The following is a 23,007-nucleotide window of genomic DNA, read 5'->3' on the forward strand; positions in this document are numbered from 1 at the left end:
GCTGCAACATGATAAATCTTGAAGACATTATACTAAGTGAAATAGGAACTATACTGTATGGTTCTACTTATATGAAGTACTTAGAGTAGTCAAATTCATGGACAAAAAATAGCATAGTGGTTACTACCAGGCTGGGGCAGGAGGGGAATGAGGCGTTGTTTAATGGGTATAAGTTTCTATTTGGGAAGATAAAAAAGTTCTGGAGATGGAGGGTGATGATGGCTGCATAATAACGTGAATGCACTTAATGCCCCGAACTGGACACTTAGAAATGGTTCAAATGGTCAAATTTTATGTTATGCGTGTATCTGTAATTGTGGTAAAATATACGCAAAGGGTGCCAAAAAAATGTATACACATTTTAAGAAAGGAAAAAAAATGGTATTAAAATTGTAATACTCAACATATACCGAAAACAAAAGATGAATACAAGTCACGTGTATACATTTTTTGGCACCCCTCCCCCCTGGTATAATTCCATAGCATTGAAATCATTCCCGTGGGTGATCAAGGTCACCCCTCTGTCTCCGTGGGGTGGGCCTGATGGTCACGACCATGCTGGTGAGTCCCATTGGGATTTCTAGGTACTAGTGTCCAGGCTGCAGGTTGGATGGGGAAGGCACGGGAGGGAGGAGATGGGGGGATGTCAGGGGACGTGTCCAGTTAGGTGATTTTCCCAGTAACCCACCAAATCTGCCAGCCTTATGCTTTATTTCCTTCACCAAATATCTCTTGAGTGTGCACCAGGAACAGGGTGAGGGGTACAGGCAGATGGTGCCCAGGGTCTACTCTCCAGAGCATTCAGCCAAGAGGAAAGGTGAGACACCCACATCTATAAAATGGGACTGAGCTTGCTCCATGGAGTTGGAAGGAATGAAGCGTGACAAGCTTTTTACACAGGCCTGGTACACAGCAAGAGTCTAGGAGATGCCAGCCTTTGTTCTTGGTTTTGTTTTACTTTGAATTCTCATAGAAGGTAAAGGGTGTCCAAGTCAGTTGGCCGTGGTTTATGGGGTTCTGAGAAAGGAGAAGCCATTGAGAGTTATTGTTTTTGTTTATGTCTTTCTTTCCAATACAGGAGAAAAAGCTCACTGAGAGAGCAAAGTGGGGTCTCTGCTAGTCATGATTTCTCTGCATTTCCCCACCCCCACTCCAATCAAGAGCCTGGTCTAACATCAACCCCCACCCCCTCCTACACTCTGTGCCCCCACCCCCATGACTCACTCTCCTCAGATCCAATTGTTCTCAGGCTTTCTCAGCCCAAAGCTCTTGATGGATTTGGTAATTGGAGTAATTACGGTAATTTTACCTTAAAGACAGGCAGCTGCAAATTCCCTATTGGGGAGCCCCTTCCCCGGGCCTCCTGCCAGCCAGTATTCAGGGACAATGGCAAGTGGCTCCCATTCCCCTCCTCCAGAATGCAGAGTGGCAGGGGTGGGGATGAGGGCTTCTCAATAGAAGTCATCTCCCACCCTCTCATCAGCCCCCACCCCAACAGGGGCAGGATGGGTTGCCAGGAATCGCTTTTTTCCCCCCATCACCCCAGCCTAGGTTCCAGGGACTTGCAAAGCACAAAGAGCGACATTCGCTTGTTCCCCATCCATGCCTGAAAACCAAGACAAGGGACCGCCCTCAAGTCTGTGGATAAAGTTCTTTACAGATCCCTTAATGCCCCAATTACATGTGGCCTGTGGTCCCCGGCTATGAGAGGCAGGCAGGGGGAATGGACCCTTGGCGGTGGTGGGGGGAGAGTCACCTGCCCACAGCCAGGTACCAGGCTGCACCCTCCGCCCTCATCCCCAGCCAGAGCCTGGGCTGTCCTGCCCTTGTCAGCCTGAGGAATATTCAGCGTTATCCCAGTGCCCCTCAGATGCCAAAAAGGAAAGTGCTGGGGGGAACTTGGGAGGTAGATTTCAAGGTTAGAAGGCTTCTCAGAGGATGGACTTCAATGGAGACCTTAAAGACTGTTTGGTGGGCCTGGGGCAGTGAGGGACCCCAGCTAGAGTCCAGAGCACTGCAGCAGAGCAGTCTCAGGCAGGGGCCCTATTTCGGTTTGCCAAGGACACACCTGGGGGCAGTCTCAGGATTCTCAGGCTGGGGGGTGGGAGGGGTAGGTAGATTTAAACCCTTCTAGTCTTCCCAAACCTCTTAGGATCCATTGGCAGTCCCTGCGCTGTGTGCCTACTGCCCACTTGCCCTCTCAACTGCAGCTACATTAGCTTTTTATGGTCTCCTCCATGCCCACTCCTTCTCTGCTTAGGGTCTAACTCACACTCTTCCTTTTGCCCCAAATACCCTTCCATTGATCACTTGTTCATCTTTCAAGTTCAGCTTAATCATGACTCCCTGCAGAAGCCTCCTGGGAAACTCCAGATCTATTTCCCCTGCCCTCTGCCTTTGCAGCTCCCTCTCCTTCATCTCACTCACCACAATTGTAAGTATATAGGAATTTGAGGGATGAGTTATTTTAACATCTTTCTTCCTTCACTATAAACTCTGAAAGGAAGGTCTGTATTGATTTAATGCTCCAACCCCAGTGCCTGGCTCGCAACAAAAATTTTTGTTGATTGCCTGTTGAAAATTTTCAACAGGCAGAAATCAGGTGAGGGTGCATTTTCAGAAGAGGAACAGCATAAGCAAAGCCTTTGAGGCCAGAGAGGACAGAATAAGTTCAGAAAATATTGAGGCCAAGGAGGACGGGGGAGCAAGGAGCCAGGTGATGGGTGAATGTGGGGTGAATGACAAGGGGCTTATTCTCCTGCTTGGGACTAAGGATGGGGTTGGCACCTGCCAGAGGGGAGGAGCACTGGTGCGTATGGAACCCCCTCACCCAAGGAAGATGCCTCCTGGAGATACTGTGCCTTACTGCAAAGGGGTGCTTGATTTGGGCAGCTGGGGACTAGGAGAAAGGTTGAGGGAGCAAAGTTCAAAGGAGAGAAGAGGTACCCTAGATTAGCCTTTTAGGTTTGCAGGAATTACTGAGGACTGGAACTCTGGTGAATTGAATTATGAATAAGTGAAGTAACACTATTTACACCCCATCCATATCCCTAAGGCTTTACCGTGTTCCAGCAAGTTCCAAGGACATGGGGCTACAGGCTGGAAGGTTGGGGGAATTAACACCCTCAAAACAGCCCTCAACCAATGACTGATGGAAGTGGTCTTTCAAATTCTCCTTTTCCTCACCCCTTGGGAGTGAATAACTCTGAGAATTGTTCTGTGCTGTCTCTCTGAGTCGTCGGTGGGCCGTGACAGACAGGACACCCCTGTGGGGCCCCCATATTCCAGTCAGCCTACTGGGTCGCTGCCATTCTGCCCACCCGATCTAGCTACACTAGGCTACACTGGGGCTCGCTGGGGTTGCTGGGATTTGGGGGTGGGCTACTTAGTACCACAGGGTGGTACTACCTAAGTGGCATGAGAGCATCACTGAACAGCCAGGGACGTTCTTCCCTTTTTCCTCTGGCATTGGGGAAGTGAGGGCAATAGTGGCTGCAGAATTTCAACTTGCCCTCCCTCTCCCTTCCCTCAGGTGGGCAGCATTTGGAGCCAATGCGTGGGATTGGGACCCCCAAAGCCCCACCCACATTCTCCTGACCAGCCAATCATTGACTCTGGTGTAGGTGGGGAGAATAATGATGTAACTGGTGGGGAGGGTAGGATGGGAAAGCTCTGGGAGGGGGCCTGATCCATTCCTTAGTCCGGGCTGCCCTGAGAGCCTCTGCCCTAGCACGTGACGCTCCAGCAACAATGGCCTTGGCTGAGACCTGCCTGTTCCTCTATCTGCAAACCTCTTCTCCCAGCTCTTCCAATGGCTGGCCCTTTCTTATCATTTTGGTGTCAGTTCAAATGTCACCTCCTCAGAGAGATCATCTGTAGCAGATATGATGACCACATCTGCCCCACACACAGCCTTTCGCACCCGCTGTTCCTGTCTTTGCTGATGGCTGAGATCTTTCTCTGACACAGGCAGGTGTGTCTGTGGGATGGGCCACACATGCCAGGGGGTTACCACCCTGGAGTAGCACTCAGCCAACAAAGGTGGATAATACTCTGTCTTCTTTACTTTTTGGTTAGCACCTGTCAAACGCATATCTACACCATTGCCCAGAAATCCTGCAGCATCGAGCCCCAGCTGCCACTGTTGTAACCTGTTCATTAGTACGTCCTTCGCTGGCTCCAGCCCTTCCCCATCTTACATCTCCACTCTCGACTGGGTCTTCCTGGGACCACCTCCCACATAGACTACTTGCCCTCCAATTCTTGGCTCCAGATCTGCTTCTGGGGACCCCCAATCTAAGACCCTGCCCTAGCCACTCGAAACAAAGATCCACCCATGTTTCCCACACCCTCCCTCGCCTCTCTATGTGTTTTATTTTCTCAGCAGAATTTTATGGTGATGCGAGATCATTTTGTTTTCAAGTTGGTGTGTCTCTCTCGATAGTCTATGAGTCCCACAACGGCTGGAATCCTCCCTGTCCTGTTTATTATTCTGGCCCAACTTAGTCCAGTGCTGGGCTCGTACTGGGCTATTGATGTCATTGTCAAGTGATGGCAGATTCCTTCATTTCATCCTCCCACCCTCTATGCAAGGTAGAAACAGCAGATTGAACCTCTGGGAGCACAGAGGGGTTGGACAAATTACCTGCAGCCCCACAGAGGTGGACGGGAGCCCAGAGTCTGCCACCCAGCCCAATGTGGTCACCTCTAAATGCTTTCTCTCCCAGGGAAGCACTCACCTGAGGGCCAGGTGAGGCATCTCCTCTGCTCGGGGCTCATGTCTGCCCTTCAGCCAAGGCAATGCTGTCTCTTAAGGGAATCTTTCCAAACCCCACCCACCTCCCTCTCCGAAGCTGGAGGCAGTAAGGGCTTGTCTCAGTCTGCTCCATTACCATTAACAAAATGGCCAGGGGGCTTAAACAACAGACATTTATTTTCTCACAGTTCTAGGGTATAGAAGTCCAAGATCAAGGTACCAAGTTTCAGGTGAGGACTCTCTTCTTGGCTTGCAGATACTGTAGCTGCCTTCTCCCTGTGTCCTCACATGGCCATTCCCCTGTGCACACGGAGAGAGAATGTTCTATTGTCTCATCTTCTTCTTATAAGGACACTAGTCCTATGGGAATAGGGTCCCACCCTTATGACCTACTTTAATCTTAATTGCCTCTTTAAGAGCCCCATCTCCAAATATAGTCACCTTAGAGGTTAGGACTTCGACATATGAATTCAAGGGGTGGTGGGCTCGATTCTGTCCATAACAAGGCTTCTTAAAAGAAAGATGATCCCAACGCAAGCTGGCCCCTCACTGCAAAGAACGCAGAGAAGCTGAGCACCCACTGTGAGCTGTGCTAACCCAGCAGTGGGACTGGTGCAGGATCATCCATCACCATCATGCCACAGAGTAGGAAAGATGAGCCCTCAGATAGCACGGAAGATGAATGAGGACGCTGACATGTGATTAAACTGGGATCCTCTGTTGATGGCTGATGACCCACTCTGAGTGCCAAGTTAGCACAGCCAGGACTCGGCTCTCAGCACCCACCAGGGTACCTATCCCTCTTCCCGCCAAGGATAAAGGATTGTCCCTCCAACCACACAACTCCCTGTCATCCCATAAGGCACTGAGGTGTACAATGGGATCAGCTCAGGTGCTGGGAACCATAAGGGACATCTTATCATTAGTCACCATTTCAGGCTGCCTGGCTCTTATTAATAATTAATAATAATAATAATAATAATAACACTGAATAAGCACTTGCTATGGGTACTTCAGGTACATTTCCTCATTTTCACACATCAAACCAGGGAGGTCAGAGTTAAGTCAGGTGGTGAGGGCAACAGTTTTTAGAGGAAACAGACAGAGGGGAAAGAGAGGGATTCCTTTATTCATTCATTTATCCATCTGTTTTTATTGAGCAACTACTATGTACTGTCATATCCACAAAGGTGAACAAAATCTCACAAGGTCTCTGCCTTCATGTGGCTACATCACAATTGGGGATATGTGATTAAAAAATGAATTAAATAAGATAATTTCAGGTAATGATGATCAATTAATTTAATTAAAGTGATGAGAGAAAGAGAAAGAGGAGAGAGAGAGAGAGAGAGCGAGAGAGAGAAGAGAAGAGAAGCACCTTCAAATGGGATGGTCACAGAAGGGCTCTTGAAGGAAGGGACATCTGAGATGAGACCTAGAGGTGAAAGGAGCTGGCCATGGGAATAGCTGGAGGGAGAGTGTTCCAGGCAGAGAGACCAGCAAGTGCAAAAGCAGGAATGAACTTGGTATGTCTGAGGAATTGAAAGAAGGCTCCTATGACTGGCTCTGCAAAGTGAGGGGAAGTGCGGGTGAAATGGTATCAGAAACATTAAATAGGCCTCATCGGTCAGGATAAGGAGTTGGGACAGTATTTTAAGTGGTATGAGATCCTTCTGGAAGGTCTTCAATAAAAGGGCTTTTAGTAGCTTTGAATTTTTGTTTTAAAAGGGCCACTGTGGATGCCATACAGAAGATAGATAGGAGGGCAGGAAGAGAGAGTACTTAAAGGCATTGAAGCCATTGAGACTTTGCAACATCACCATCACCATCACCTTCACCATCACCATCACCATCATGATCACTATTATCCATCACCAAAGACATTGAAGTGTTAGTGGCTTGGGTTAGGATGGTAGCAGGAACAAAGGAGTGAAGAGGGGAGATTGGGATGGATTTTGGAGGGAGATCCTCCAGAGCTTGTAGGTAGATTGTAGGGAAGAGGAAGGAATTGAGGAACAGAAACGGCAACTCCAGCTTAATAAATTCATTGCTGAATGAATGAATGAATGAATGAATGAATGAATGAGGCTTCACCTGCCCTGAGGAGACAGACCCAGGATAGGGGAAAGGAGGAAGGGAGAGACCTGGGACCATAGCAGATGAGATGGGTGGGGACAGGATCCCAGAGAAGCTGTTTCTGCAGTGCCCCCCCTTTAACAACTTGTCATGACTCCATCCCTCCTCCTTCTGTGTTCTCCCCCCAGTCCCTCTGGAAGGTTGCAGGTTTAAGGTATGGCCAGACCATGTTGAGAAACACAGCAAGATGTTCTCATCACCACGCTCCCATGGTAACTCACTGGAAGGACAACATTCACTGAGAGCTCGGCTGGGGAGAAAAAGACTTGAACAAAGTAAAAGTGACATTTAACTTGTGCCTTTAATGTTCAAACAGAATTTAAATATCATATTACAAAATGACAAGGTTGTACAAAGCGACGTTGCAAACATGAGAACTGTGAAGGGAGGTTTTACCTCTTCCCAGTTCTCTCGGGGCTGTTTCACAGCCATGGTGTTTGCTCTCTGTCCTGAGGGCCAAACCCTTCACCCTTCAAGGGGGTTTCAGAGAAGGCAAGGGGCGTGCCCAAGGCCACAGAGCCCTCTGGCTTTCTCTGGAGGGCTGTCCCACTATACATTGCTTTGAAAGCAATTTTTCCTTGGGTGGTGGTGGAGGGGAACCCTGCCTCTTGGATAGAGGTGCTGCATATTTTATTCTCCTTAGGGCTGGAAATCACGAAAAAACATTCGTGGAGCTCCAAGTCCCCAAGTGGTGCTGTCATGCAGCAAACATGGCGTAGGACGGTCATGATGGTCGGGACAACATAGGGTGAGGGCTCCCCAGAAAGGAGATGGCCCCAGCTGCGAGCCTTCTCCGGACCTGAGAGGCATAGAGGCATTTCGGAGGAGAAGACGCCTTGGAGGCAGAGCTAGGCCTTGTCCTTAAGCAGCTGCGCTCCCACGCTGGCACGCCGGCACAGAGCCCAGAGCCTGTACGGGGCGGAGGTGTGGCAACCAGGGCTGCTCCTTAGAGTCCAGGGCTTAGGTGGGGCTGTTTAATGACCCACTGGCCAAGGGGATTGGCGCGGTACAGATCTAAGAGGTAGGTATCTGGGTCCAGGCGATGCTCACCTGTGGGGAGCAGGGGGAAGAAGGATGAGGATGGTGGTTGTGGAAGCCGCTGTTGGCCTGCCCAGGGCCCCTGCCCAGCGTACCAACTTCCCCAAACCCCAGCTGTGTGAGCCTTGGCTTCTTTGGGTCACAGCTACTCCTTTCTCTGCAGAATTGACCTCCGCGGATGTCGGGTGCCTGGCTGGGAAAATTATGGCTCCGCCCCAGGGCAGCCCACAGCCAATGACTGACACAGAGGTAGGAAAGACCATGCTCCCCGCCTCTAAGAGGAACCACCCTGCTGCAGTTGGGACTCCAGAGCCCCCCTGTGGTCATGGCCAGACTACACCCGGTTTCCTCCTCTCCTTCCCTTGCAAGGCTCTTCCTAAGGAGTATCCCTGTTAGTTTACTCCCTAAGCTTTGTCTAAGCCTCTGCTCCTTGGTCAGTGGCTCTCACAGGGTGGACCCTACACCAACAGCATCAGTATCTCCTGGGAACTTGTTAGAAATGCAGATTCTCAGGCTCCAGCCACCTGTGTCTTAACAGCCCTGCAGGTGATTCTGACGCATTGCTAAGTTTGAGAATCACTGCTCTAAAGAAGGCAGCTGAGAACAGCTGCTCACCCCCGGTTCCCACAAAACCAGAGGCCTCTCGGAGCTGGACAAGTGCTTGCGGAATTCCTTAAGGAATCCATGGCCATTGGTCCACTTCAGCTAGGGTGGCCCAGAGGCATCAATTTCACTGATCGTACTGACAACCATCACACTAAACAAAAAATTCTGCCCTTTCCACACCTGAGGGCACTCTAGGCCCTACTCAAAACTCCAAGATGGAATCCTGAGGTGTGGCCACAAGCTGACCCCTAACCTCTCAGCGGCATTCCACCTGGTTTCCTGGGAGACAGAGACCTGAGCAGAAGGCTCAACTGGAGGTGGGCACCAGTCTCCCCCAGAAGAGCCCAGGAAGCCCTCCAGGTCAGAGAGCTCCAGGGACCTGGGCTCGGACCCTCTCCCCACTGGGAACTTACTGATATTCCCTCCAATTTCGTAGAGGACGGTGTTGGCTGACTTCATGGACCTGCTGCAAGACAGAGAGGAGAAAACTGCTGAGCTCTTCTCAAGGCAGCAAGACCAATGACTGCTTACAGACCCCAGGCCTGGACGGGGTGGTGCTCACTGATTTTGGGTCCCAGGTAGGAGATAAAACATAAGGACTCTCATGAGAGAGCCGGAGCCATGAAGGAGCCCAATGCCCAGAGGCAGGGAAAAGCCAGCCGGACGGCACTCAGAGAGGGCCAGCCATGGGTCCCCCACCACAAAGCCCCTACCTGCTGAGCATCAGAATGGAAGCTGGGTGGGATTAGGGATGACATGTGGGGACAGGAATCTGCTGTGACGGGCAAATTCTGAGTCAGGATGGATTATGGATATTGTATGATAATTATAGTTATCATGTAAGTATCATATAATCATCATATGAGTTCAATTCCACAACCTGTCCCCAGTTTGTCGTGTGGCACTGGGCAAGCCCCTTCCCCTTTACCATCTATCTGTACAAGGAAGAACTGGACTAGATACTTGCTAAGGACTAACAGTCCAAGAGTCCTTCCTGCCAACTCCAGCAAGGAAGCTCCTGAGAGCACATGCACTTCTTTTTGTGCCCGGAAGCCTTACTTCATGCCCCAGACTATACACCAGGTGCCTTGTCTTACATTCACATTATTTCCTATATGTCTTATAAAACCTAACACAGTTTGTAACTTGATACTGACTATGTGGCTCTTTGATTCATGTCTCTGTCTTCCACAGGGCTCTGAGTTTGTAAATCCGGGGCCCCTGTCTACTCTTTTCAGTGTGATTCTAGCCTTCCACATGGTGCCTGGTCTATAGCAGGCATTCATTAAGTACCTGTTCACGAAATGAATGCTATTATCATTATTATTTGAAGCCAAGAAGCTCTCTAAGAAGGTTAGAGAACCCAGTTCTGATCACTTCAGAAAGGGAAAGGCCAACAGCATGTGCAACCCCCGTTAATGGCCTTCAGCTCTGAGGTGCAGACCCCTCCTTGCACCCGCTCCCTGCTCCCTGCAGGGGAAAGGCTCCTGTCGCGGGGAAGTGCCCCTTACCGTGGGAGGAGGCTGTTCTTGTCCTCACTGCCCTCTTGACCCTGTGAACCAGGGCTGAGGCACTCTGTGAACTGCCTGAGGACATGGGCTACTTTGGTGCTGGGGGTCAGGGGCACCTCCAGGGGATCTTTGATAGGCCAGGCCACCTGGATCTTTGCCACTTTGGGAGTCTGCAGAGAGAGAGATATCCATAGGCAGACGCATGCACATCTGGAATTCAAATGTGTGTGCATAAACACTCTTTTTATGTGCACTTACACAAATCCCCATGCTAAAACTACAAAATGCACACATTGCAAACACACCAGTCACTTGTGCACAGGTCCTGCCTTGTGCACTTGCACACGTTTTCCAAAGCGTGCATAACAAACAGGCATAGACACATGCATGCACATGCATTCATCCTCGGACACAGCACAGGAGTGCATGCAATGCGCCTACAAACACCTGTACGCGGGTTTATATAAATACTCGTCACGCATGCACACACACACAACGCGGCACTAGTCAATTGCTCTGTGAACTCTAATAAGGACCCCTGTTCAGGGCTCCTCCCAGGGACTCTCAGTATTCAAGGAAGGCCCATCCCTTTTATTATCCTCCTCCTGGCCCCAATCACCCCACACCTCACAAAGCAACCCCCACTTTTCCTACCCCTGGTCAGGCACGCAAGAGGCTGCCTAAGAATGGGGCAAGGGAGATAACTTCTAGCAGTCCCCACACCGCACAAGTTTCCTCTTTCCTCAGTCATGTCAGACACCGGCTGCTCGCTCGATGCGTGGGGTCGGCGCGTCCCCTGGTGGCCGAGGTCGGCAGCGCCGTTCCTGGCCGCTTGGGAGCGAGTATCTGGATGATGCGAACACACCAGGCGCCCTGTGGCCGCTCCTGGAGCCTTTCTCCATCCGCCTGGGCGGGGCGGGGGGGGGCGGGGGACACTCACCGCCTCGGGCCGATTCCCTGCCTTGTCCCTGTCCGCGTGTATTCTTCGCAGCCAGGTCTTGAGGCCTCCGTCGCAGAGCTGGGGGCGCCGGCTACTGCTGTCGTTCACTTTTCGCACCTGGGCGACCAAGAAAGAGGCGACCTGGCCAGAAAGTAACAAGTCTTAGCAGGGGCATGGAGCTGCTGGGGTGAGAGGCAGAGCCCACCAGGGTCGCTATGGCCTCTTTCTTGTCCCCGCACTCCACACAGGGCCTGGTTGTTGAACTTGGGGCTGAAGCCCTAGTGGTGGGAGGAGCGTGGCACCATGTAGCCTCTAAAGAGAGCCATGGAGTAAGGGACTCTGAGAAAGCCAGGCTTTGAGGTTAGTGGACAGTGGTCTCCCCAGACAGAAGCTGGAAAGTCCTGCACTTGCTCTGAGACAGCTGTTGATTGGCACACTCAGGCATGGGTGTCACCAAAACCATGTATGGCTAAGGCTCAGAGAACCCCCAGCCAGCCCTGCACTGGTGAATTCCCACAGGGACCCCCCAGATCAACCCATACCCTTCTCTCCAATCAGAACCCTGCAGAGGGAGTCCAGAGAATCCAGACTCCATGGAGCTGATAATAAGCAGCATGTGCCCTGGGGTCTGATAGGCCTGGTTCCATTCTGGGCTCCTCTACTTACTGGCTGTGTGATGCCTAATACATAGCAGAAGGGTGAGGGGGAATTCTTCCATTTTATTTATCTACATCTGTGTTGCCTGAAACTTTTACAAGAAGACATGTAAGCATTTCTTGAATTTTTGAAACTCCCTACAATAAAAAGGTATTGTAATGGAAAGTGTTTTAGTAGCCACATTACCTCAGAGAACTGACAGGGCATAGAGAAGGCAGGAATTATGGGCATTTACGTGTGCCTGTATGGGGGAGCAGTGGGGGTTTTCCACGGAGGAATTGACTCTTGAACTAGGTCTTGAAGAATGAGCGGAGGGCACCAGGCTTCTGTCCTTTCTTTAAAAAGTAAGGATATTCCAGGCAGAATAAATGCATAAGCAAAAACTCAGAGGTGTGAAGTACAGGATGAGTTTGGAGAACCCGCTTGCATTTGGTGTGTTTAAAACATAAAGGAGTGCCTGGGAGTCATGAGGGAGAAACTGGGAAGAGTCAGGGAGTTTCACTTGCTGGTTTCTGGAATAAAAAGCTATCTTAATGACTTTATGGGTGGAAGGAGGGATAGGAAGCATGAAGGAAGGGAGGTATGGAGGGGGGAGGGAGAAAGGTAAATGGGTGGATGGATGGATAGATGGATGTGTGGAGGGGTGCATGGATTGGTTGGTGGGTGGGTGAGTGGGTGGATGGGTGGGTAGGTAAATGGAAGGATGAATGGAGACATGGACAGAAGAGGCTTCACATTTCCAAATGAAGTGGCCTGGTCATCAGTGGTGGGCAGGGCTACCTGGTGTCCATGGGAACATTGAGTGCTAGCGGGAATTTCTCAGTGTTCCTGCTCTGCCCTCAACTGTCAGCAGGCCTCACATGCCCATACCACAGAGGGGTCTCTTTCCCTAATCTTGCTTCTCGCCCTTGCTTTGGATTGTTACTCAAGGCAGGCTCATGGGGGCAGGGGTGTTTTGGTGACCCGGCTCAGGCCTCTCAGGGGAGTGGGGTTTTTTTCAGCAGTATTAAATTTTTGATATGAGGGAACTATTTGTGGGAGCTCAGGGACCACCGCCCTTAATCAGTGGTAGACCAGATGGCAATGGATTGACTGAGCAGTGTGGTAGTGTGGGCACCTTTTGGACGCTAAAGCAAGGGAAAAAGAGGACACTGGCCGTACATAGGATCCAACAAAGGTCCCAGAAGAGACAAAACTAGGGATTTGAAAGGACAGTACCTACAATCATGGATGGCACAGGCAATAGGACAGCTGTACCCAGAGGGGGACAGGGGCCTGTGCCTGCGACCAGATGGATACCACCTCCACTCCCGTTGGCCCGCAGCACTCACCGTCCAAAGCAGGTCCTGATAATGCACCATCATCTGCACCACCTCAGCTGCCCCCTCTGCCAGCTGCTTCTCCTTGCCCTTGGGGAGTCTGGGGGGCTGCCCTTGGTGCAGGAAGAGATTAGGGGCCATCACTGTGGAAACATTCCACAGAGTCATCTTGTTGCTCTGCTCCCGGGCCACCACTTTCCTGAGGAATTCCAGGAGTGCCTGGGGAAGAGCACAGAACCTCCCTCAAATCTTAGCTCATCCCTTGGGCTCCCCACTTTCCCCAGAACACCTGGCTGTGTGACTTGGGGGCACTCTGAAGGAGACAGGGGCTGGAATAGAGGTTTCACTTCCAGCTTTGCCATCAGCCTACCCCATGACCTCTCTGTGTCTGTTTCTTGCTCTACAAAATGTGGCCCCAAATCTTCCCCTTCCCTGCTCCCTCAGAGACTAATGAGACATCCAGGTCAGACTGCAACTCTCAGACAGAAAAGAGCCACAGTCTGGGACGTGGGTCTCTTCCTGGCAAGCCCCAAGACAACTCCTTTTCCTGGATCTGGGGGTTCTGAATCTACCCAAAACGAAAGGGGAAGACTACAGAAGCAGAGACAATGGCGAGTAAGGAGGGAGGTGATGTTAGCTGCCATTTATTAAGTATTCTTTGTGTTCCTGGACCCTTAGTCAGCACCTTACATGCATTTGTCACCTGATTTAATCCTCCCAACATCCCTATAAAGTAGGTTCTATCATTTGTACCCATTGCACAGAGAAGGAAACTGTGGCTTGGAGAATATGCCCAAGGCCACATAGCCAGTAAGGATGAAGGGAAGGAGGGGGGATAGAAGGATGAAAAGATGAATGGATGAATGGTTGCATGTTGGATGAGGATGGAAGGAAGGAAGGGAGAGAGAAAGGGGAAAAGGGAGGGAGGGAGGGAGGGAGGGAAGGAAGGAGGGAGGAAAAAAGAAAGGAAGGGCACATATTGAGCGCCCAAAAGTACCACATCTTTTACTCTATGATTCCTTATGTGTTAGCTCTTATATCCCCAAAACAATTACACAAATGTTATTATCCTGTTCACTGAAAAAGAAACAGAAATTCAAAAAGGCTCAACAAAGCTAAGGCACAATGAGGGGAGGCCACTTGAGCCCACCTCTCTCTAGTTACAAAAATATGTTCTTAGGGCCTCTTATGTCCACATCAGACAAGGATTCCAATACACCTGGGGCTTCCTCACACCTTCACCCTAGAGGTACCTCTTGGGTTTGACCCAAGAACAGCCAGGAGGGTGCTGGGAGCTAAGCAAAGGCTGCACCCAGACCCAGCCCCCAGTCCTGAGCACCCACTCATATAATACACAGTGGAAGTTCCCTAAGAGAGTATTTCCCAAGCTGGTGCTCCATAGAACACCCTGCTATGCAATGCTTTCCGTAACAAAAGAGGTCCATGAGCAACTATTTGCTCTGTCCCACTTGGAGCTTAAGCATATCAAAGGCACCGAGAAGTCTGTTGGAAAGAATGACCCTTACCCTTGGGTCATTAACTCAGTGTTTACCCACCTCATTGGAACCCTTTTCCCCTGTAACACCTGTTAGCACCACATAGAACTGACGTTCGGCATCGCACAGTCCAGTAAGCACTATCCTTTCAGGACTCATCTGCTTTCTTTAGGGAAAAAGCCTCAGGAAAGCCTTGGCCATCACCGTTGGCCATCACAGCAGCCCTGCACCTGGCGGAGTTGTTGAATGAATGAAGGCGCACATTCGGAGCCTGTTACTGTGGCTGTGGGCTGAGAGGAAAGAGTGGAGGCAGCTTGAGGTAAGGGTTACCTTCAGGGCATTTCGGTTGGGTTCCGGCAGGATCAGGATCAGCAGATGGAGAGCCTGCAGGCGCTGCTTCAGGTGGGGGATGTCTGGGGGACAGGGAAGGAGGACTTAGTCTCAGGTCGCCCAGGGAGGCTCAGGGACTCTCTCCTTTGACCTGGAGGCCCCTTCTTGGGGAGGGCAGATTCCAGAGCTGGAAACCAGGGACACCCTTCTTTATAAGGCCTGGAACTGTTTCCTGGGCCAGCGTCAGCTCAGAGCCCTGACCAGTGCTGGTTGGAGGTTCCTTCTCTATACCGTGTGAATAAAAAGTAACACACACGTGTGCACACACACGTGCGCGCACACACACGTGCGCGCACACACACATGCCCAGATGTGCAGTCTGAGAGGTATAGCCCAGAGTCAGAAAGGCAGTGGGCCAGCCATCACCCTAAGGAGGGGAGATGGAAAGCTCAACTGGTTTAATGAAACCCTTTGTGTTTTGAGGGTTGAAAAGGAAAAGCTGTCCCACAGCGGGGGTCAGGGTCTCCAGGGAGGAGAGGAGATGGTAGGTATAGAATTCAGAGAAAGAGTTCACCGGAGCCAGACCAGACCCATCAACTGAGAGCTAGTTGGTCCCTGGAAGATGGCTGTGTAGGGGCACACAGAGGCTGAGCACCCAGTGTGGCATTTATTCATTCACTCACTCACTCAACAATATCATCAAGTAGCTACTAGGTGCCAAGCTCCAATCCAGGGACCTGGGACATAGCAGTGAAGGAAGCAAACAGGTGACATATTTGTGGAGCTTATGTTTCAGGGGAGAAGACAGACAATAAACAAGCAAAAAAATATCTAAGTATCTTCAGATACTGATTCATGCTAAGAAGAAAATAAAAGACTATTATGATAGGTGGTGCCTGGTAGGCAGGCATGCCACGTCAGGGAGGGCCTGTATGAGGAGCTGACACTGAGCTGACCTCTGAACAGCAAGAAGCAGCAGCCAAGGGATGAGGGAGGGGCAGATTTCCAGACAGAGAGAGCAGCAAGTGCAGAGGCCTGAAGAAGGAGAGAAATGGGCCTGTTAAAGCCAGATGGAGGGGAGGGAGGGAGACCAACAAGAGGTGGCTCAGGGATAGCAGGGACTGAGCAAAGAGGGGGGGCCCTGTGGCCAGACAGGGAGTGAGAGTTTATTCCAAGTGGGTTGTGGAGGGTGTGAAGCCATGAAGAGATATGATCTCATCTGATCTGTATGAAAAGCCAACACTAGAGAGGATTTCTCTGGGTCCCGGCCCTCTGGCTTAGGAGTGGAGATCAGACTACCTGAGCCCTGAGGCTCTCTGGAGAATGAGAGAGAGAGAGAGAGAGAGAGAGAGAGAGAGAGAGAGAGGAGAGAGAGAGGGAGCGTGCCCGCGCCTGGGCTTCCTTCAAGGTTGCAAGCAGGATCTCAGGCAGTTGGCTTTATTCTTTTGAGAGAAATAGAAGTGACTGTATTTATACTCTGTGGATTATGAAGTTCAGTTGTGAACATAAATATGCAGGATATAATTCAAGGGGGAGCTGTACGATACAGGCCAATCCGCACACAGATAGGTGGACATGCACACACACGTGTGCCCACAGATGCACATTTAGACGAACCTGATAAGCGGGACCCCATGGGTATCGTGAAGGAAAGAAAACTGGTCCATGTGTGGACCACTAAGGGCTGCAATGTGCAGAACCTTACCCTCCTCTTCTCCCCGTCACACTATACACACACACACTCATGCCCATACATATATAATACACAGACATGCGCACATGCTACACACACACGACACATACATACCACACACATGCACACATGTGCTCACGTACACATATGCACACACACACGTACGCACATCCTCTCCCATCAGCTCCCAGGGAACAGGTAGTTCTGCCTTCCCACCACTTCCCCCTCCAACCCAGGCCATCCAATGCTCTTCTCCCCAAAAGCAAAGGGCTGGGGGACACTCACTGGGCACCACAGCGAAGGCCGGGAGGTACTCAGCAGTGAGCAGAGGCGTTGGTAGCTCCCGGATGAACCTTTTGAGCAAATCGGATGCATCATTGTGGCGAACCTCTTCCCAGCTAAACAGGCCAGTGTAGAAATCTCTCTCGAGCTTTTGTTCCAGTCCCTGAAGGAAGGAGGCGCACTAATGAGAAGTTGGCCCAAGATTCCAGTATAAGATGCTCTACCACTTACTTCTCTGGGCCTCGCTTTTCTCATCTGCAAATTGGGGACAATAATAGCACCTACCTCGTACTATTGATAAGAGGATTAAGTGGCCTAATGTGTCACTTGGCACAGGATTTCGCTCAACAAATGTTGGCTGTCTGACTGCCGGGCCCACACTCCGAACATTTGGGCCCACATATTGTCTTGTACCATCTCCACCCTTTCGAACCCTCCTGGAAGTCTAAGACCCAAACAGAGACCAAAGACAGAACACTGACAGGCTGGGAACTGGATTCTCTTCTGGCTTAACGCACATGTGAAGCTGCTGGGCGGTGCAGCCTGGAGGAAGTGGGGGAACCATTACCTTGACCCTGGCCTGGGATCCAGGTACCCTGAGAATGCCTTCCGTGTCTAGTCCTCTCTTTTCCAAACAGGACAACAGCTATGAGAGAAAGAACCCAACATTTAAACCAGAAACCACGTAAAGGTGGAATCAAACTAGTGTGTTTGTCTCCCATGAAAACCAGGAAGAGGAAAGAGCTAGGAGAAGGTCGCCCTCAAAATAAGAATAGCACCTTTCTTGGCCATTTCCACGAGACACGCATTGTTCTGAGAGATTTTTTTTCTCAAATATGCATTTTTCTCAATCAATGTTTAATAAGACAAGGATACTGTTATTATAACCCCACTTCACAGATTCTGAAAGGCAGACTCATTGAGGTTCAAAACTTCACCCCAAGTCTCAGCTACCACGTGTCAGAGTCAGAATTTGAACCAAGGTCTCATGGTTCTAAAGTTCACGCTCTTATCCCCCAGGCTAGACATCCCCCAACAGTGATGCCCAGCGCCAGCCTTTCACTGGCTAAATGAGCCCAACCTGGAGACAACTTACAGCTTGAAGGACCAGCGGGACCTGGGTACTGGGGAGGGCTTTACGGTCCGCTTCCAGCAGGGCTTCGAGGGACACGCCGAAAAGGCAAGTTTCTATGGGAAGTCGAAAGAGCAAAAGGGGCATTTCATTTCCTGGAATGACAACTGGGCTCCAGTGTGCACGATCCCCGGGCAACTAGAATCATTCCTTTCCCTGCGTCAGTACTGAGCTCTCTGGACAGTGATTGAGCTCCAACTGCTCTCAAGCAGAACACATGGCCTCAGCAATAATGAAGACGTTACATGCATCACAGAGCAGAAAATCCCAGCTGGAGAAAGGGGTGTTGAAAGGAAAACATGCTGCTGCCCCAGGGAGCACTGGGTACCATCTGTAGCAGTGGGCTGGGGTAGAGGGTCTACTCTGCAGGGATGGGCCACGTTCCCAGGTCTCCTCCACCATCCTGCCTTGCAGTCTTCTCAGGTAAACACCTTCTTTCAAATCTACTCTGCAATGTCCTTCCTTCTCCCTTCACCTGCCTACCCCTTTCTCTACTAAATCCACACACCCTTTGCCATGTGAATTTGCAATTCTTCCCATGAAAGAAGCAGAAAATGTTTCCCTACTTCTTGCTAGTCAGCCAGGTGATGGCTTCCGTCAATGGGACCGTTGCCTCCATGTTGCAAGCAGAGGCTTCAAGCGCATTGTATGGTAGGTTTGCCCTCTTGTGCTTCTGCCATTGTCATGAAAGCATGCCTCAGATGGCCTGCTGGTCTCAGGAGGATAAGCGGACCCAGCCCCAGCTCACAACTTGGAACCAACCCCCAAGATTCACACACAAACCTACCAGCATGAGTAAATAATTATTGATTTAAGTCATGCGTTTTGGGGTTGCCTGCTATGTACATTATTGTGGCAATAGCTGAATCAGATGATAACTGGGAAATGTCCATAAACCTATAATATTAAGTGGCGGGGAAAAAGGTATGCACACGTGGTGGCAGGTGGGGAGGGAAGGAAGATGACACACTAAAAGTTAGTAGTGCTCATATGTGAATTGTATTTTTCCTTTTTGGATTTTACTCTATTTCCCAACTTTCCTATAATGAGCAGGAATTGTTTTCATGTGCAGAAAACAATACATATGCCAGAAGGCAATAAAGCAGCCAAGCGTGTTTTGGTAGAAGGTTCCCCACGCAGCTCTTTGATGAGAAAGCTAGGACGATAGCCACAGGGTTTTTGATGAGCTGGGGACTGCTGACCTGTTGCTTTCCTCTTCCCTGCCTTGCTCCTTTTCAGGTCCAAGCCCAGGACGTCACAGAGTGCAGTGAACTCGATGAGGGCCAAAGCACGGATCTTTTTCATGTCTTCCAAGGACAAGTCTCCTGTCCTCGTCAAGCCGAGTCTGCCTTTGGGGATCCTAAACTTCTAGGGAGGCAAGCAGAGACCATCGCTCAAGCCCTGGAGTCCAAGTGTGTTGCGGCTCCACCTACCCGCCCCCCCACCCCGTCGCCGAGTCCCCTCCCCCACCCCCACGAGGCGGTTTGGAGGAGGAAGAACAGAGTGGATGAGAGCAAGGGGCTCAGGATTTCATCCCAGGTTCCAGTCCAAGCTCTACCTCTGACTTACTGGGTCACCTTCTTAGACCCTAATTCCTCTCCCGTAATCATAAAATAGTGCCTATCTCATAAGGTTTTTGTGAGGGTAAAATGGGCTAGGGATATAAAGTGCTTAGAATGCCAAGCCCTTGGGGAGACTCCAATAAATGTCAGCTGTTTTTCACTGCCTGTATTCCAACGTGAGGGGCTGGAGAGAGGGATCACGCCCTCCCCCACAGGCCTCACTGCTTCTATTCTGGTCCTTTGTTGCTCTCTCTCACCCCATCTGCCCCATCTCCGGCTCCAATGCTCCTCGTCCTCACTTGGAATAATGACAGAATTATTGAAAAATAAACGATGCTCGACGGCGCCATCTAGAGGCAACAGTGGGGGATCTGCAGGCAGCTCCGGGCCTTCCGGCTGCCAAAGGTGAAAAACAGCCAAGAGCCAGGGTCAGATTTGTTGAGTTTTTGCCTGGAGGACTTGGCCAGATTATGCCCCAGTGCCCATTCGAGGGTTCTAAGAAGGGAAAGGACGCGTGCTGTGCTTGTAGGTAATAACGTTATGGCTATAATACAGCCTAGTGCTTGATGGATGGCCTATGGAGTCACTTTCTGGGTTCAGGTTCGGATTTTACCTGTGAGTTTGGGTCAACAATGTTATCTTTATGTGTGTCAATTTTCTCCCCTGTGAAATAGGGCTAGTGACAGTATCCACTTCACAGGGTTTTACAGGAGATTGAATTTGATAAAGCGTATAAAACCCAGTGTCTGACACATAGTGAGTACTCAATCATTATAACTATTACTAGTTTTAAAGTTTATTTACACAATGTGGTATCTTTAGCATTATTAATTATTATCATCACTTATAGTTTAATAGGGGAAATCAAATCCTCAAGGCTAGAAGATGAGATAATGGTGAACATAAGTTATCCCTGATGCTTTAAAAATAGAGTCATTCTTTAAAATTTCATTTGATGTACTATGGGTACATGAAGATATTATCACTGGGAGAAATTAAGTGAGGAGTGGATGGAAACTCTGTACTATTTTTGCAACTTCTTGTGACTCCACAATTATTTCAAAAGAAAAAGCATATTCGAAGGGATGAAAGTACTTTCATATTGGATTAGAGATTACTGCAGGGGTGGGGGCAGTAGAGAGTGATGGTCGGTCGGGGGGCCTGGCCACCAGCCCTCGGGAGGCATCCTCACCGGCAGGGAACCCTGGCTCCAGGTACAGGTGCTTCTCAGGGGCGGCCCGCCCCTCTGCAGAAGCAGCACAGCTTGTTCCGAGTAGGCAGAGTCCATGTGGAAGACTTCCTCCCTCCCAGCCTGCGCCTGCAGCCCCTCAGGCTTTGCTGCTGCTGGGGAAACAGAACCGAGAGGCAGTCAGGACCGGCTGCCTCCCTACCGCCTCCAAGCCCAGAGCTTGTGCCCTTGCTCAAGCCTACTAAACTCAGTAGCAATCTCCTAAGGTCAGGAGGCTGAGATCATGACCCCAGGAAGCAAGTCCTTAGGCTAAGGACTCAGGCCCTTTGCCCCAAGAAGTGATTTCCCAGGCTCAAGCTCAAAGTCCCAGGATCAAATCAGTAAGCTTAGGACGCGGGCCCATTGCCCCAGGAAGTGATTTTCCAGGCTGAGGCCCATGGGCCTGATGGGGAAACCCCACGCAAGGGCCCAACTTGTGCCCTTGGGGTTCCTTCCTACTGCCCTCAAGCAGGGAAGGCAAGGAAGGAGCAGGAGAAGGAAAATGCTCAGAGGTGTTCACCTTCTCTTACCTCACAGAACAACCCCTTTGTGCAGCCTGGAGGATCCCTAGGGCCCCCGAGAATGAAGGCCACTTACCTGGAGGAGACTTAGGAGTCCCGGAACTGAGCTGGGTCCATTTCATACCCGGGTCCCCATTCTCTGAAGACATTTCCTATGCAAATTACAGATAATTCCCAATTAGTTGTGTGGGAAGCAGATAATACCCACACAACCCTGGGAAATAGAAGACATGCACGACCCATTCTTCACAGCCAGAGAGAGCAGCTAAAGCTCAAACATCTGGCCCAAGATCCCATAGCTGCAAAGGAGGGAGATAGGCAGTGGGACCCAGATCCGTCTGCCATCAGTGCCCATTGCATGAATCATGTGTTATTCCATTTCAAATCTATTCCAAGAAAGGATCGAAGGCCCACAACCTGTCAGGTTACAAGTGCCGGCAGGATATACACATGACAGTATAAAGTATTGTAATTGTACTCATAATCGTTATGTATAGAGAGAACCTGAGGTTTCAGGCCTACCCAAGGACACAGTGACAACAGGCAAATATACCCTGCATACACAGCAGGCAGACCTACACACATGGGGACACTGCCATGCAAGCACGTATGCAAGCATACACCAACACAGGCCTGCAGCAGAAGCACTACACCCCTTAAGACGTGGTGACACCACAATGGGCCCAGGCAGACAGGGCCTGCAGTGACCTTTATGCCACTTACTTACCCCTGAATTGAAGCCTCCAAAGATGTCCCTGACATCTCTGACAGGTGCCTTGTGGCGTCTTCGGGCTGAGCGGTTGTAGATTTCCAGCCGGCGGCACACAGCAGCCACCTGGGTCTGTGTAAGCGTGGACAGGAGCCTCCGGGGATGACTGTCCAAGCCCAGGCCACCAAGGAGGCCTGACAGGCCTGTGTCCTGTAGCCACTGGGATTCGATTTCTCCTTCTGCCAACAGAGGGAGAACACCCAGGTAAACACACATAGGTACACACTCAGCCGCATGCACTAACCAAAGGCACACGCAGAAACATACTCCTGGGTGCAAAATTATCCACATATCTGACTGTGAGACCCACTAACACCAGCCACACTCTTCAATGGGGAGAAGACCTAACAAAACATCTGAGAATTTGGGGGCCACGGATGGCACTAACCAGTATCTGGATTTAAATTGATAATACTGTGTTCTCTAGAAAACAGTAGGCTGCGGAAGGACGTCTGTACTGATTCTAGAATGTAGCAATAAACTCACTCCCCTACCCAAATCTGGAAGAAACCACCACAGGATCACATGGGCCCAGCTGAGGAGAGCGTGAGCAAGAAGTTGGTGTCCCCTTGGAAAGTCCCGCTCTATTTAAGACTTTATTTGGGTTGGAATCGTCACCCTAACTATGCTGTGTAAGAAAACCGCCATTCATCCAATCGAGGGACCTACTGAGACTGCAGGTTCCTGGGTCCCACTTCCCGAGATTCTGCCCTAGGAGTTCAGGCTCAGGACCTGGGAATCTGCATGTGGGTCTGTCGTGCAGGGGACCCTGCTCGCTGCGCCATTTGTCATGCGGGGCATCCAGCGGGGTCTCAGCTCCTGCTCCCTGCCCAAGAACGCAGGACACGGTAAGGCCAAAAAGGAACACCCACGGAGCCATAGATAGGGGAGTCAAACCAATATATTCTCGCTGGCGGCTGGGCTGGAGACACAGGAAGCAGGATCTACATAATCTGCCTAACAGCAGTCCGTGCTTGCCAGCCACCATCTTCTTGCTAGCCCCCATTCCTTTCTGCTAGTGTAGCCACAGC

The 23,007-nt window shown here is 50.5% G+C and overlaps 1 protein-coding gene across 1 annotated transcript in view; it reads right to left on the bottom strand.

The window, feature by feature from the left end:
• Nucleotides 1-7,175: 7,175 nt before the first annotated feature.
• Nucleotides 7,176-23,007, bottom strand: part of ARHGAP40 (Rho GTPase activating protein 40) — a 33,218-nt gene continuing 17,386 nt past the window's right edge. Inside the window, exons 3-15 of the mRNA XM_081033699.1 lie at nt 21,935-22,155; nt 21,284-21,359; nt 20,651-20,802; nt 19,099-19,264; nt 17,861-17,952; nt 17,333-17,410; nt 16,768-16,927; nt 14,790-14,872; nt 12,976-13,182; nt 10,988-11,128; nt 10,048-10,217; nt 8,950-9,002; nt 7,176-7,942 (exon numbers count right to left, since the gene is read on the bottom strand). Coding sequence (XP_080889825.1) covers nt 7,839-7,942; nt 8,950-9,002; nt 10,048-10,217; nt 10,988-11,128; nt 12,976-13,182; nt 14,790-14,872; nt 16,768-16,927; nt 17,333-17,410; nt 17,861-17,952; nt 19,099-19,264; nt 20,651-20,802; nt 21,284-21,359; nt 21,935-22,155 — 1,703 coding nt within the window. The 3' untranslated portion in view covers nt 7,176-7,838. The remainder of the gene's footprint in view (nt 7,943-8,949; nt 9,003-10,047; nt 10,218-10,987; nt 11,129-12,975; nt 13,183-14,789; nt 14,873-16,767; nt 16,928-17,332; nt 17,411-17,860; nt 17,953-19,098; nt 19,265-20,650; nt 20,803-21,283; nt 21,360-21,934; nt 22,156-23,007) is intronic.

This window comes from Rhinolophus hipposideros (genome assembly GCF_964194185.1).
Source record: "Rhinolophus hipposideros genome assembly, chromosome: 22".
Lineage (NCBI taxonomy): Eukaryota > Metazoa > Chordata > Mammalia > Chiroptera > Rhinolophidae > Rhinolophus > Rhinolophus hipposideros.